Source organism: Penicillium soppii, assembly GCF_028829465.1.
Source record: "Penicillium soppii strain IBT 18220 chromosome Unknown utg000005l, whole genome shotgun sequence".
Lineage (NCBI taxonomy): Eukaryota > Fungi > Ascomycota > Eurotiomycetes > Eurotiales > Aspergillaceae > Penicillium > Penicillium soppii.
Window position 1 is genome coordinate 2,304,062 of NW_026643235.1, and position 16,239 is coordinate 2,320,300.

Here is a 16,239-nt window from a genome sequence, read left to right on the forward strand (position 1 = left end):
GCGTGATAATTATTTCTTCTCTATCTTCTTTTCGTAAAGATAAGCATCAAGCTCTAGAGCACAATCGTAGATGGAGACTGGAATTGAAAGTGGATGTCTTGCATGCAGGTATATTTTCAATAAACGAAAGAAAAGAGAAGGAGAAAACACTGGCGTACTACTATATAATCTACGGCTGGACCAAATATTAGATTGTCAACTCGATTGAACCCAGAGAAGCTGGGGTAGGCAGTTCATTATTTGATCGCAGGAGCGAGTTAAAAGAAAAGCAGAGATTTAAACGGACCAAGGAAAATCATAAATAGTGGCCCTCCGTCCGTTCATGAAGAGGCAAGAGAACAAAAGCAAAAGATATGGCAAACCTGCCCATTCATCACATACGCCGTATGGTTGAGGAACCAAGATAGAAAAGACAAAGAGATCGGCGAGAAAAGAAACACCCCCATCGACCATAGAAAAAGGAAGATAAGCAAAAAGCAACTTGAAAGTAACGAGAAGATGCGTGAGAAGAAAGACGCGTGCAAAGACTGGCGAAATTCACACGTGCATCGATTACTCGTTTCGACCCTGAGTGACCTTCGCAGCCTGAATAGCCGACATCTTCTGAGTCCAGGCCTGGGTAGGCTGGGGTTTCTTGACGGTGCGAAGATCATCAGTGGAGAAGCCCGAGATGCGCATGTTATAGTTACGCTCAAGGACAAGCTGGATGTCGCGCAGTTCGAGAGTAGAGGAGGGGCGGAGCTTGGCGAGGCGACAAGCTTGCGTGATGACCTCGTCGACGAAGTCGTCGGCCATTTGGAGGATGAACTGGGAAGGTGTCAATTAGGTCTTTGATTTTCAATTATCTGACTTGGAACATACCTCTTCAGCATCGGGAGTCAGCATTTCTCCCTCGCCGCCGCCGGTGACCTGGCGAACGAGGATGTCGAGCATCTTCTTGCTCAGGACGCGCTGGCCTTCGCCTTCAAGGACGTAGCCTGGGTGTTTCTGGATTGCGGGCTGGCCCATCATGCCCATGGCACCGTGGCTGGGGCCGCCGGAGAGAGAGGGACGCGAGGCTGGCATCGAGACGGGTTCTGGGGTTGAGACGTTCAGGTTCTTGGGGATGGCCATGTTGATGTTGCGGGATGAAGTATCGGTCGAGCGGTTGGCAAGGTAGCCTTGTGGGTGGGCTTGGTTGTTGGTTTGGGCTTGCTGGTTTATGGTATTTGTCTGTTGGGCGGTAGGGTTGGTGTAGGTCTGCGCAGCTTGTGAGATCGCAGCTTGATGTGAAAGGGGACGTGGTGGGCCTTGGTTCACCTGTTGGGGAGGTCCTGGTGGTGTGGGGGTGGAACCATCAGGATTAGGGGTCTGGCTGAATGTCACTTGCGCGCCTGGCGTTCCTTGTTGCGATGGCGGCTGAGGACGTTGTTGTTGCGGTTGTGGTGCACTAATTGGGACGGGAGTGTTTCCTGCAGATTGCGTGGAAGGTGGTTGTCCAGGTTGGGAAGCTGAGAGGGGACATCGCCTGGCCAGCTTGATTGCGTGCGGCGTTCACGGCAGAGTTTATAGTGTGTGGAGCTGGGGTTGGTGCTTGCCCAGATTGCATGGTGTTTGCGGCTGCACCTGCCTGAGCATTGGGTGCGGTTTGAGTCGCAGCAGGAGCAGCTGCTCCAACGGGGGGTTGATTCATATTTGCAGGTGGATTCGTTTGTCCTGTCTGGTTCATCGCTTGGCTTTGGGGATTCTGTTGCGACTGAAGCTTGAAGCTTTCCTGCTGTTCTTTGAACTTGTTAAGGAACTCGCTACCCTCGCGGAAAAGCTTTTCAGCAGCCATCTGTCTGTTCTTAAATTCCTGGATTTCTTCCTGGCTCATATTTCCCTGCGACTGCCGTTGGGCAAATGTGCCACGAAGCTCAGTCATCCGAGCACGTCCAACCTCCTGCTTCTGCAGAGCAATGCCATATCGCAACCGAGCCTCGGGAATCCATGTTTGAACTTGCTCCGGGGTTACATTTGGCGGCAAGAAAAAATTGAGTGCACTGACCCGGGCTTGGATCTGTGGGATCAGCTGGTTGATTGCCTGCGGGTTGTTGGATTGCGTTCGCTGGACCGGTGGTCCTTGTATTTGGGCCTGAGGCTGTTGAACTTGCTGTCCCGGTTGTCCCTGCACAGGTTGTCCCTGTCCCGGTTGTCCTGGTTGTCCCTGCTGCACGCCAGCTGCCACCTGGGCTTGCTGATGCTGCTGCATTGCCTGCTGGCGGTTCTGCTGGAATATCCGCATCCCCTTCATCAGGTTCTGAGACAACTGGGAAAGCTTGGTATGCGCCTGTTGATATTCATGGGACTGCGAGTCGCGCGTGTTCAGCATCTCCCAGAGGCTACGCACCAGCTGGGTATGCTGGACCTTTTGCTGGTCGCTAAGGTGTGGCAACTTCTGCACTTGGTCGGTCCGGATGAGATTCTGATGTTGTGGTTGCTGCGGCGCAGCCATAGGCTGCCCAGCTTGGCCCTGAGACCCGTCCATCTCCGCGATGAGGTTCTGTTCGGTGCTTTGTGACAAGGATCGGAAGAGCCACGAGGGGTTGGTTGGTGTTGCGGGTGGTTTCGCTAAAGTTCCAGTTAGACAGTATAAAGTTAGTTGCGCTTCTTCAAATACACGCGAAAAGTTCCTTCGATCCAGCTGGCGTGGTGGATGGCGCAAGCAGAATCTGGATGATCTAGAGCTTAGGCGGTATGCAACTTTTGGCGGCGAGGTTGATGGGGCCGGGCCCGGTCTTGGCGTTCACCCTCCACACTACGTAGGATATTTGGTCTGTCGATACGGGGAAGAAGCTGGTATTTTGGGAATTTCGGTAATTATGCATATCCATTTTATTCTGTATGTATAATCACTCATCACTCGTGCCAAATGTATGAGCCTATCGATAGGTTGTAGTGCAATGCTACGAGAAATTTCATATCATCTCTGCTAGTGTGTGAGGGAGTGAGAGATTGCTCAGGTGTAACAAGTGAACTATTGATATTCATATTCACAAGTATCGTAAAAAACTGTTCAAAGTCTATCAGCCGATGAAAAGGTTGGCTTCGTGAATGTACTTGAGTATGAGAGATTGCTGGTAGGAACAATTTGCAATTAGCACATGCAGCACATCTTGAGTGACAGTTGGATATGATCCAAAAGATGAATATACATAAGCCAACGACCTAAAAAAAGCCTGAAAGTCTGAGTAGCTCGTTGTGACTGAGTATGCAGGCTCACTGGAATTTGATTGCCCCCAAGTGTCGATTTAGATAGGGTCTGGGTAGACCCTTATCAGAACCTATGTAGACAATAAGTCTTCGACTTGACGAGCTTTGTCCCGAGTAACGAACATCATAGTCAACCAAAGAAGATCAAGAAGATCAAGAATCCCGACTAGGAATTCTGGTCGATATGAAGGCGACATAGGAGGGTTGATGGGAATATTTCCACCATATAGGAATAGAGCTCCGGTGTCCGGTGCATGAGAGACTCAGCCTATCAGCCCACCCAAGTCTCGTTCCATGCCGGTGACCCGTTCCTGCAGGCTTCGTTTTCTCAGCTCCAGATCTCGGATTTCAGCCAATTCACGCTCAATGTCTTCATCAGTGACTTCTGGGACATCAGGTTGTGCCACCGGCGCAGGTTGAAAATTTTCCTCATCGTCTCCGTAAGAATGCCTCATTTCGTCTAACTCCGCCGTGTTTGTTGCGACCCGATCTTCCAAGTGTGCTATAGATTCGGAAATCATTTCATGTCGATATCGAAGACTGGCAATCTTTTCCTGTGCCCCAGCAACAGGACTTTTGGGAGGGTTAGACAAGGTGATTTGGGATTTGGATTCGTGACACTTACTAGACATCACACAAGATTTCAGCACCACGAAGTAGGACCTCAATGTTTACCTCCCCGCGGGTTCCCCGTGTTGAGGTGCCTGCTGATCGCTTGATCTCTTCCATCATATCATGACCTAGAACTCTCGCTACCGCAGATTGGTTGCGATTATTTCGTGCTGAATAGATCCGACTAGCCATCGACTCGGTTTCAGGCTCGGTGGGGAACATGGTCCCACGCCGTGTGGCGCGTCTTTGTGATCCATGGACTTTGGCAGAAGGGTCAACTTGAAACAGTGCCCGTTCGTGGGCTTCGGTATCACGAATCAAGGCTGTAATGTCATGGGAGCCTAATAGCGCGTTGGTGAAAATACGTGGAGAAGGGAATCTGGACGCTTGCGTTAGTCTAAACAACGTGGTTGATGGCCCTACGGGTCAACTTACGGCAAATCTGCAATAGCATTGGAGGAGAGAGTAATCTGCTCCAAATGGGAATCAAGGAGTGGCATTTTAGTGGGTGTTCAATGAAGCTGTGGATTGTGATGGATGCGGGAGAGTTGTTTACTCCGGGGCAGCTGCAGTAAAGCCTGAGGCATGAAATTGAAGTACAGCCTGTGTATCAACAACCACGCTAATATCGAGTAAACGGAGAGATATTCAGCGGCCTAAATACAGCTCAAGATATTGACCTTTGGATATAATGTTTTATATATATTGTATTCGACAGCAAAGTCCCCTGTGCTGAGTCGAGAGGGATAGTCTGGAGTGACCGGTGTGATATGGCAGTATTGAGATACAAACTTTTATTACTAGAGACCCTACCTTGATCAAGTACCTACTACTTGTAAGTGTCCAAAAAAGCCCTAGATAACCAGTGAGTATTGCAAGTTGCCCAATTCTACCTCCTGCCAGACGAAGCACTTGCTTATATATATAGTGACCATTTCTATAGCATAGAATAGCTAGCTGATAATTGGAGCAGCTTCCCTTGCTGAGCACTTCGTTGAATTGTGTTTCGTTCTATAGATCGCCCGGATTTAAGGAAATGATTTACTTTCCACTTTAATATCCATCGTGCTCACGGTGGCTACTCGCTTATAGTTAATGTAGCTTCACCTGAACAACCAATATATAGATAAAACGTATGATTAGCCTGTACCCCGGTGGCTCTCAAGGCTAAGTCACTTCATATTAGCGATAGTGTCCACTACTAGGAGGTTTAAACAAGCAAGCTCTTAGTTACCCCATGTTCACCATCTTATAGAATGCGATCTAGCCGACTTATAATTATCTTTTTTGCTTCTCTATAGCGGGAGGGCCACTCCAAACTTACGTATGTATCTATGTAGTTTCCGAGGGTGCCAGTCAGACCGACACAAATAAACGGCATGGAACGAGCAAATTTTGACCCAACAAGTGATGGAGAATATGCAAAGAAGGAAGACTGGGAAAAAGAAACTAAAGCAACACGAAGAGGCCTTGAACGTGGAACGCCATGTTTTAAACGGGGACTTAAACGGGGACGATTGCAGTATATAGTTGAATGGCATGTTCTTCTTCTTTATATCTCCCCCCAACTTCTTCCCTAATATAATGTAGCCATACTCTTCTTATAACATCATATCAGTGAGATATTATTCATATTAAAGTTCATTACACATTGTCCTGGTCAGTCCTCATCCATCCAACCTCCTTGATCAACCTCAGAGTAATATTCACTAAGCACTTAGCTTGCTCTGGTCAGTCCTTGTCTCATCTTACTCTTTTCCCCCTTGATTAGCCTTGGATTGATACTCACCTAGCATTGAGCACATATTGTGCAAGCTATAATCGATCCTTTAACTCAAACATCATTCTAGTAAGGTCTAAACTCGCTCTATTTAATATGAATCTTAGAGCTTAGTTAACATAAAACTAAGATCTAGGTATTCACTTAGCACTTAGCATGTTCTATGTAGTATTTTACTCGATTGTCTTACTAAATTAAAGCTGACACTCAAAGCTAGTCCCTGCTGTTCTGGTCCGATTTCCAACCTCATTCGGACCGAGAAATCACAGAGACTGCCACACCTCAGTGACCAGCAAAAGGTCCAGCATACCCAGCTGATGCGTAGCCTCTCGGAGATGCTGAACACGCGCGACTCGCAGATCCATGAACATCAACAAGCACATACAAAGCTTTCCCAGTTGTCTTAGAAACTGGTGAAGGGGATGCAGAACATTCAGCAGAACCGCCAGCAAGCAATGCAGCATCAGCAAGCCCAGGTGGTGCATAGACTCTGGGAGATGCCCAACACGCTTGACTCGCAAACCTATGTTGAAACTCTTTTCTGGTTAGCTGTCATCTATCTGTTCCCACATACCCGAACATCCAGTTGAAACAATCTTACTGACTTTGAAGTTATATTCATGTATCGTGGTTGGCAATGAGTGACCTGCCAGTATTTCCTCCGGGACGTGGCTGTCACGCCATAAAAAAGACAAACTGAGACCGAATCGAAGGGAAAGAATCCTAAAAGGGGACCGAGAACTATGTGTTTGTAAGGCTCTACTGTATGTCTAGGGGATTTCTTACACTCAACTCTCTCTTTCAACAGTCTGAAACGTTTTGGAATCGACAACACTCGACCATAAAGCCAGCAGTTCTAATGATGCCGAAGGAGCCTGAGTAGAGGATGCATGGTACTATCTCAGACCTGTTCAGTCCTGGTCAAGGACTATATAATGAAGATCGGGATTGACGCCTATTTTGACACCTAAAGGCTCGAGAAAAGGGGATGTACTCTACTATGATTATTCTTTAGCTAAAGAAGCTCCTAGCAAGGGCTTTTCTGTGTCTATGGCTCAAGGAGGTGCTGAAAGACTAGTTGATTGCGTTCAGATTGGCTGAGTTCTGGTCGAGTGACGAGGAACATACCAAGATCGCATCGCGATATGGGAGTTTGAGATACAAGAAATTATCGATATTGTCTCTTTGTCAATCAAATACCTACTACTCGTTGCTTTCTTTTCACAAAGAAAGTAGCTATGTAGCATAGTTAGAAGCTAGGGCAGGTAGCCTTGGAAGTTACGACTGCTTAGTAAGCTGCTTTGCTCATCTGGTCTCTCGCGCCCGTTCATCCCATCTCTTGACATCACATCACCCATCCACTTCATCCATCTGTCTGTACAAGTTCTCTTCCATCATATTCGTGGTTCTAGCAGCTTGGCTCTCTTACGTTTGCCTTTCTGCTTTATACCTCTAAATCGTTCTCATTCGCCCCCCTACTTCTTTCAGTAGCTTGGTAGCTCAGCTGAGCTCGACAGCTTAAGAAAGATGCCGGCCGAAAGGCGCTCTCTGCGATCAAACAACAAATCTGACACCTCTTCATCTGCTAACGGTGAAAAGGGACGTTCAGACTCCCAAAGCTCCGGTGCGAAAGACAAGGCGCCCACCACTCGCGCCGCTGCCAACAAGGCCAAGTCAGCTCCGACCAAGAAAGACGCAAAGGGCGCATCGAACGGCAGCATGGGAGAAGATGACAAGTCGCACAAGAATGGATCCAAATCAACCGAGAACGGTGTGAACGGATCTGAAGATGTTGAGATGGGAGAGGACACGGCAGGTGCGCCTACATCCTCATTCAACACCAGGAAGGACCGCAAAGGTGACGAGAAGATGACTGTTGTAGTGCCTCCGACCAAGGGTTCCAGATCTTCTGGCAAAGACAAGGAGGACGTGACGATGGAAGGTGTGGAAGACGGCAATGCTGAGAACACCGAGCCTGAGGTCGACCCGACAACCAAGGCTATTCAAGGTTTGTGAATTTTCTTTTTACCCGTCAAAAGATTTCATTTCTAATAATACCAACCTTTTCGTTTGGAATGAATGTAGACATCAAAACGAACTTCACCCTGCTCGAGCGAGCCGTTGCCCACTTCGACCCTAGATTTACCCTCCGTGTCCTGCGGTCGATATCCTCGATGCGGAAACACCTCACTCCGGAGGTCCTCGCCGAAGTCATTGTGGATACCTACTCTGATTCTAACTCTACGGCATCATTCCTCTTGGGGGTTATTGGCCAAGAAAACGCGTTCGAGAATGCCCCGGCCAATTCACAGATGGAGGTAGACTCGGAGAAGAAGGCTGCCCCCAAGGAGACCCTTGCGGAAGTCGACGCATATCTCTCCATCCTTGTCCAGATTTACTTGTTTGATCAGCGGGAGATCCAAAAGGGAGCCCAATTCTCGACAGAATTGATTGAGCGCCTGCGGGCACTCAACCGCCGTACCCTGGATTCTCTTGCCGCTCGCGTGTACTTCTATTACTCCCTCTTCTTCGAACAAATTGCCCCGCTTCCTCCTTCTCCTGCCGCAGCTGTCACCACCATCCGTCAGACATTGTTGGCGGCTCTGCGTACCGCTGTGCTGCGGAAAGATGTTGACACACAGGCTACCGTGATGACTCTGTTGCTTCGTAACTATCTGTCTACATCTCATATTTCACAGGCAGATCTTCTGATCTCGCACAACCCATTCCCTATCGCTGCGTCCAACAACCAGATTGCTCGGTATATGTTCTACCTCGGCCGCATCCGTGCCATCCAGCTGCAGTACACCGAGGCCCACAGCCACTTGATTGGAGCCACTCGCAAGTCGCCTGCTAGTCCCGTTGCCCGTGGATTTTACCAAGCTTCTCACAAGCTATTGGTGGTTGTTGAGCTGTTGATGGGTGATATCCCAGACCGTTCTGTCTTCCGCCAGCCCGCTTTGGAGCGGGCCATGCACCCTTATCTGTTGCTTTCTCAGGCAGTCAGTGTGGGTGATCTGGACGGCTTCCTCACCATTGTCAACACCCACAGTGAAACTTTCCGGAAGGATGGCACTTACACTCTGATTTTGCGCCTACGACAGAATGTCATCAAGACAGGTATCCGCATGATGTCACTCTCTTATTCCCGTATTTCTTTGCGGGATATCTGCCTTCGCCTAGGTCTTGACAGCGAAGAGTCTGCCGAGTACATTGTAGCCAAGGCTATTAGAGATGGTGTCATTGAGGCCACGCTTGATCACGAGCACGGTTTCATGAAGAGCAAGGAGGTTGGTGACATTTACGCGACCAGAGAGCCCGGCGAGGCGTTCCACGAGCGTATTCGTGCTTGTCTGGCTCTTCACGATGAGAGTGTCAAGGTATGTCATTCTGTCCCTAGTATTTCAGTCTTCTTCTTTTTCTAACCTAAATACCTACCATCACAGGCTATGCGCTTCCCCATGAACCAGCACCGCCTAGAGCTCAAGAGTGCCCAAGAGGCCCGGGAACGCGAGCGGGAACTTGCCAAGGAGATTCAGGAAGGAGACATCGATGAGGAAGACGCTGGTGGTGATTTCGATGCCATCTAAAGGGGAGTGTGGCTGTTCCATAAATCGATACAGTATTTTTTTTCTTCTTCCACACTGGCCTAATGGATCCCTACCTCGTAGCGGCCTTATTCAACCTGTGTATTAATTGTGCAATTCTGCTTTCCCTTATTCTGGTTCTGTATTCGGCTGTATACGAGGGGGAATGTGCAGGAATAAGATGGCCGGCGCAGTGTTTCTGTGTCTATTATACTGGAATTGTTTCCTGCATTGGGTGTGCCGTGGGCTTCTCTGTAGAGTCTCGCTCAAAATCTCTTGTAACTAAAGATGTCATAAAATATCCAAAAGATCATTTCTAGCACTTTTCTTAAGCAAAATGGTGATATATAGTGACATCTGTTCGCAGTCGGTGCTTCTGTAGCACCGGGTCCGTGCCGACCCGAGAGCTCGAAATCTTCCCGCAAGATTGTTTCCTGTCCTTGTACTCCGCAAACACCTCGCATCGACACTTATAGAATTGACTTGTCATGTTTTAAGTCTCATTTTCTATCAGACTGCTTCGTTTATAATTGCAGAGCCCACACATTGAGTATGGGAGCTCGAACCACATCGGCCACCGGGCTGATCCTCTCATCACGACCGACCTCGACCTCCATCTGTTCCCAATGCCTCCGCGATGACCTCCGCTTGACGCATGTTGCCCTCCAATCCCGCAAATACCACCCCACACGCCGGAGGGATGCTTCGCCGTTCGGAGCCGCTGTGTCGGCGGCTCAGGCCATCTTCAAGGGTATGCCAAAGGCACCTCCAGGCATCTCAGTCGATCCATTGAGAATGGTTGGGAAAGAGCTCAAATTTCTCTCTAAAAATATTCGACAGCTGCTTGGATCTGGCCACCCGGCACTAGACAAGGTCGCCAAATACTACACTCACAGCGAGGGCAAGCACATGCGGCCGATGCTCGTCCTCCTCATGTCCCAGGCGACAGCCTTGGACCCGCGCAAGCACCACTCCTACTCTGATAAACCGAGCCCCGTCGACTCCTCATTTAGTGCGCCTTCAATTCTCGAAGACGCCAATCCAGAAATGAACCCGCTCGTGGCTCCAACCGCCGAGAGCCAATATGACATTGCAGGAGACGACAACATCCTGCCTTCACAGCGGCGACTGGCCGAAATTACAGAGTTGATCCACACTGCATCTCTTTTGCACGACGATGTCATCGACAACGCGGTGACGCGCCGCGCCAACAGCTCTGCAAACCTGGCTTTCGGAAACAAGATGGCTGTGCTGGCTGGTGACTTCTTGCTCGGACGTGCCTCGGTTGCCCTGGCTCGTCTGCGTGACCCCGAGGTCACAGAGCTGATGGCTACTGTGATTGCTAATCTGGTTGAGGGCGAGTTTATGCAGCTGAAGAATACCGCGCAAGACGAATCGAAGCCCATCTACACCGATGATACCCTCAACTACTACCTCCAGAAGACTTATTTGAAGACCGCCAGCCTGATCAGCAAGTCTTGCCGATCTGCTGCCGTTCTGGGCCGTAGTGCCCCGGAGGTGATCGAGGCTTCGTACACCTATGGTCGAAACCTGGGCCTGGCGTTCCAGCTCGTCGATGACATGTTGGATTACACTGTTACTGAGGCGGAGATGGGCAAGCCCGTTGGTGCGGACTTGGAGTTGGGTCTGGCGACTGCGCCGCTCCTTTTCGCGTGGAAGAGTAACCCAGAACTTGGTCCTCTGGTTGGACGAAAGTTCAACCAGGAGGGCGACGTGCAACGGGTGAGTGAACAAAATGGCGTTTGGATTTTTTTTCCTGATATAAAATACTAACAACCTTTTCTGTCAGGCGCGTGAGCTCGTTCACCAGAGTAACGGTGTTGAACAGACTCGTGTTCTTGCCCAGGAATACGCTGACAAGGCCGTTGCTGCCATCAGTGACTTCCCCGATAGCGAGGCGAAGACCGGTCTGATCGAAATGTGCGAGAAGACGATGAAGCGGAGAAAGTAGGGAAATTTGCTTTCCCATGTACACATAATTGTTTTTCAGCTCGCCGGCCCTTGTTTTGCCGGGGTCACCAATTTTTTTATATGCCCGTGTATACTTATATGTCTTAGATGGTTGGATATATATCAAATCTTCTCCAATAGATGCATTCTTGTTTCTCTACATTGGCTCATGTTTCGTGATCTGCTAAAGCGATCAGTGGTACTCTAGTATCCAGAGTTTGAGTAATGCTCGTAAGGTTTGATATATGTTACTCTTGTTTTGATTTGACTGGTTTACCCTGTAAATTAGCACAGCCCAAACAATATATGTATATATGAACACACACAGACCCTTGGTAAGTTGTAGGACCAACCTTGGAATGAACACATCACTACCTAACAAACTAACATCTATGGGCACACTAGGATAAATCTATCGTTAGATTGCGTAAAGAGCACACTATGTATGATTCGAGCTAAGGTGTATAGAGGAAGAAGGAAGAAGGCAAACAGGAAGTAGAGAAGGTATGAATTTATACTTAATGAAGCGAGAGAAGTGAGAGGTGATTCAGATCAACTCTAAATCTGCTACCTACATGTTTAGGTATTATGAATTCTACCGTTGCTTTAGACCTGGGGAACCAGACGTGCGCATTTGCAGTGAGTCTCACTCGAACAATGAGCCAGCTGGCGGAAGCAGTATTCCGCCCAGTATGGTCGAGAGAAAATGGATTCCTGGGGACAATCTCCAATGATACCGGAGATTACATTGAATGAAGGGGCCAGAATACCGGGCGAGTCGACTTCTTCACCCCTGGCGCAAGATGAGGGATTGAGCTAATCCGCGAAGGCGATCGGTTTAATAATCATTGCACCAGGTTCCAGCGTGGCAGAGCGTATTTCGATCCAATCAAGTTTATAACGATGAGTCGATGAGTGACTGGCTCATTCTGGGCCGCTAAAAATTCTATAACAAGCCCTAGCGACCTCAGAGTAGGTTCATAAATTCTGAGACGAACAAAATTGACAGAAAACTATCGTAACAAACTATAGCAGGGTGGTTTCTTCGGACGATTATGCATGTGTTCGCATTCTACAGAGTAGATCCTGGCCAAGCTAGCTCTAAGTGCTCAGATCGTTTCAAAAAGCCGAAGAAGAAAATATTAATTCATCTATGATCACTAAGAAGCGAAATCCGTGTAAGACTATCTTAATCCGCGTTTTCTAGAACCTTTTGACCTCGCAAAATGATGACCAGCTGCCAGGAACATGAAGCACATGGGTGTACTACACGTGTAGATCAGTTGTCTCGGCCTACAATTTACTAAGTCTACTAATAAACCTTAGAGCCATTTGAAGCAGAGATGAATATACGTTTTGGGATATTTGATTATCGCATAAAAACACAAAAAGATAGCAAATGGAGCAATTGGTTCTTATCTGAGCCACTCTATGCGAGTCAGGGCCAAGGAGCGATCGCATGCAGGTAGAACCAGCCCAGCATAGAGACTCCTGTCCAGCAGTGCAATATGACCAAGAACCAAAATGTCCAAACCGCCTCATCAAACTCCAAAGTCGCATGGATATGCGCAGTAAACAAGGTGGAAGATCCTCATTAAGGAGTTCCCTTCCCTTTGTCAAGGAAAAGGCAACATTGATTACGATGAAGGTTCCTCCACTCTTCCGGCAGCTAAAATCTCATTGCTGTCTAAGGTCGAATCTGGCCTCTGATCAACAGAGCGCAATGATCCAACATCAGATGCATCCTCGTGCCCTCCATTCTCGTCACTATGAGCCCCAGATGGTTTAGCCTTTGATGAATTCTCGCCTTCGACAGAAGTTGGAACCCTAAGACTCTGGTCGGTTTCCAGATCACCAGGGGCTGGACTGTTTGGCTCGGAGTCATGAAGTGCCTCCACGATAAGCAACTCATCAGTGCCTTCACCAACATGCACTCCAGGTGGCATTGGTTTCCTGCGAGGCAAAACTGATGGTGGATGTTGTTTGTCTGCTGTCCTGGGGCGTTCGGATGTTGTGCTTGTTGCCACAGGTTTCCGCTTGGGGGTCGTACCGGAATTTCTTTTCAAAGCATATTTGTCAGGACGAGGCAATGGCATTCCAGGTGGTGGATGAGGATGCCCACGCCCAATCGGTTGATCGGGCGTTCCAGAGGATACTCGCGATGATTCCTGAGTAGAAGTATGGTCACCCTTTCCGAACACACTCATACTCCATTTCTTGGCGGCGGCAGTGGCCGATCCAATGGTCATGGACCCAGATGGCTTGTCATCAGTCCTTGTGTTGGCTGTGAACGGTTTGGTGATAGTTTCGATGGTGCTCCGTCGTCGAGCGGAGTCGCTGACCACCGAGGTGGATGAACTGGCCCGAGAACTCCTCAAGCTGGAGAAAGACCCGCCCTCCAGGCGAGTGGAAGAGGGTCGTTGTATTACAGTGTCTTTGCCAAGGCTCAAGCTCTCGTTAGAGTCTGCAATTGATGACTCACGACTATGAACTGCGATTTCCGGTATCGTGATGTCAGCTGTGGGCGGCGAGCTGCCAGGAGTGCGGTTGGGCGATGTAGGTGGAGACCGATTTGATATCTCAATCATGGCGCTAGCTGCATGACTTTTCTCCTCGCCTTTGTTATCCGAGACACGCTTGTCACCTTTCGCATTGTCGGCGGTAACAACGGGGTCTGCGGCGTGGGAAACAGTCGGCGATCGAATCGCTCGCGGTAGCGGTGTACTGTCTGGTCTCTCGACCCCGGTTGACTTGGCAATTGAACCATTTGGCTGCAAATCGGAGTGGCTTGTTCTAAGACCTTTTCGCGACTCTTTCTTAGCTGTTGCAGGCTCTGAAAGGATAGGCATGCTCATCGTGCGATCGTCCTTGGATTTAAGGACTTCGATGGAGTCACTGCCAATGCTCTTCGGAGTCTGAGGAGCTTCACCGGATTCATCAGGTATCTCTACCTGGGCGGTTGACACTGGAGTATCTTGTTGCCAGATTCCACCGCGGAATGCCTGGTTCAAGGTGTCGTGGAATGGGACGTCGTCCCAGAAAGGTAAAACAATACTCTCTGCCACCACTTCGCGAATCTTACTCTCGATTGTTCGCAGAATGAGACTATAGGTGATTTGCTTTGAGCTGACAATGGGCTGAATATCCATCTCCATCTTCGGCATGGTTTGGAACGACATCCACATACGATTGCTGGGTGGAGGCTTGAATCGAACCAATAAATGGCCTTCCAGTTTTTTCAAAACCACAGCCAGGACAATGTCGACCTCTCTCGCTTTGAAACGAGGGCCCAAGTCGATACGGACAGTCGCCGAAATTTCAACCCGGAAGTTCCCCGTATATTGAAGGTCAACTTCAACACAACAGTTCCCATCTACCGTCAAATCTTTCAATCTTGGGTTCGTGATAAATGGAGCTCCTTCGCCCATATCAATTCTTTGCAAGCCAATCTTGCTGATGAAGTTCGGTTTGTTGACCCGAGATATCTTCTTGACAATCTTGCTCCGCACGAATTCCTCCAACTCGGGGGTTCGGTATAACGCTAGGAAATACCTTCCTAGGAAAGCGTTGATCCAGCGAGTTTGCAATTGCTCTTCGGAGGAGTGTAGACGCTGAACCAGAGTGACAATATGTTTAGTATCGAATTCCTGCGGCTTGGGTGGGCGATCAGCTGAATCCCAGAGCCGGTTTTGGTTCTGCAGCATGGCAATGTAAAAGTCTTCCTTTTCAGAGAGATTCTCAGAGAACAGATAAAACGGCGGAGTCGGTCCTCCCAAATCTCCAAGGGATTCCAGTCGCCGGGAGAGGCAGATGGCATTCCTTTTGAGCCATAGCTCTCCTTCGGGGATGTCCCCTTCTCCGCCATATATCGTCACATCATGGTGAGCAAGGGAGATGACATAGCGCACTTCTACCTGGTTCATATCGTCATAGAGCATTAAGTGGCCGTGCCTAGAGATGCGATATATCGTCAGTAATCATTGCTTTGATAACGACCGTCAATGAACTCTAGACAGAGATGCATACCGAAGCACAATATAGAAGACATTCCGCGCCCGCTTGGTTGTTTTGCCATTTGCTTTGGCTGGCTCAATACTCGGTGCTTGCTTTCGATCGAATAGACTGCGGTACATAGTCTGGTAAACGCTGGGACTTTCGGTCGCAACGACCTCCCCGGCGGGAGTGGTTCTCTCAGGAGGCTTTCCATTAACACCACCAGTAACATATTCACGACAGACAGCAAAGTATCCGGCGGCAACATCAGACTCGTGGGTGCGGTGAAATTTCTCTGCTAGCTGATCGGTGCCAGACTTAAGACTAAAATCGTCATCGCTCGGCTGGCGTACGGGATCGGGCGCTTTCTCGCATGATTGCTGCAGTTGCGACGCGGACGGAAGAGTAAAATAGGCGTAAAGGAGGATAAAAGATAGGACGAGTGGAATGAAGGTGATTCCACCAAGCGCGTAAACGAAGAGGAAGCTACCGAGCGAACCCATCGGGAACCAGTAGATCAATGCGGGAGGATCGAAAGCTCCATAGTTTGGGAGAGTGACCTCCAAGAGCAAATCAGTAAAGAAGAGACCGGCTCCGAGATAATAAACAAAAATGAGCGAGACAAGGGACCACAGATTTAGCACACAAGAGAAGTTGCAGGAAGTTGCAGCTGCCACAAGCATGAGGAATGACGGAGGTCCTGGGTACCTCGGCAATACAGGTTTTGTATTTGTATTTCATCAAATTTTACTTGTATTTGGTCCCGTTGCTATTGTATTTATCTATATAATATCTTACATACTGTATTATTACAAGTAGAGCTGTTGGTACCCCGCCTGAGACCAACTGTCAGGAACATGATAGCAAGATATGAAACACTTCTGACCTGAAATGCTTTCTTGGTAAACTTAGTGAACTGTAGGTCGAGACGACTGAACTACATATGTAGTATGCCCAGATGCTTTATTTTCCTGACAGCTAGTTATGGGTTTACGTATACAAGAGGTCCTAGAAGATAAGTTTTAGGATAAGCTTATACATCCATGGATGGATCTAAAGCTGAGT

General features: G+C 48.7%; 4 protein-coding genes across 4 annotated transcripts; 2 read left to right on the forward strand and 2 right to left on the reverse strand.

Annotated features, from left to right (window-relative positions):
• Positions 1 to 552: 552 nt before the first annotated feature.
• N7529_006305 (putative transcription initiation factor TFIID subunit 12) lies at positions 553 to 3,686 on the reverse strand (the record flags this gene model as incomplete). Its single annotated transcript, XM_057241832.1, has 4 exons — positions 553 to 807; positions 862 to 1,429; positions 1,503 to 2,589; positions 3,593 to 3,686. 4 exons carry the CDS (start codon positions 3,684 to 3,686, stop codon positions 553 to 555), a joined length of 2,004 nt encoding a protein of 667 aa, XP_057097191.1.
• A 3,464-nt stretch (positions 3,687 to 7,150) lies between these two features.
• On the forward strand, positions 7,151 to 9,213 carry N7529_006306 (proteasome regulatory particle lid subunit RPN3; the record flags this gene model as incomplete). The annotated part of the gene is made up of 3 exons (XM_057241833.1): positions 7,151 to 7,631; positions 7,709 to 9,003; positions 9,070 to 9,213. 3 exons carry the CDS (start codon positions 7,151 to 7,153, stop codon positions 9,211 to 9,213), a joined length of 1,920 nt encoding a protein of 639 aa, XP_057097192.1.
• Positions 9,214 to 9,762: 549 nt separating this feature from the next.
• Positions 9,763 to 11,182, forward strand: N7529_006307 (trans-hexaprenyltranstransferase; the record flags this gene model as incomplete). Its single annotated transcript, XM_057241834.1, has 2 exons — positions 9,763 to 10,953; positions 11,021 to 11,182. 2 exons carry the CDS (start codon positions 9,763 to 9,765, stop codon positions 11,180 to 11,182), a joined length of 1,353 nt encoding a protein of 450 aa, XP_057097193.1.
• A 1,636-nt stretch (positions 11,183 to 12,818) lies between these two features.
• N7529_006308 (SMP domain-containing protein) lies at positions 12,819 to 15,857 on the reverse strand (the record flags this gene model as incomplete). The annotated part of the gene is made up of 2 exons (XM_057241835.1): positions 12,819 to 15,132; positions 15,208 to 15,857. 2 exons carry the CDS (start codon positions 15,855 to 15,857, stop codon positions 12,819 to 12,821), a joined length of 2,964 nt encoding a protein of 987 aa, XP_057097194.1.
• Positions 15,858 to 16,239: the final 382 nt, after the last annotated feature.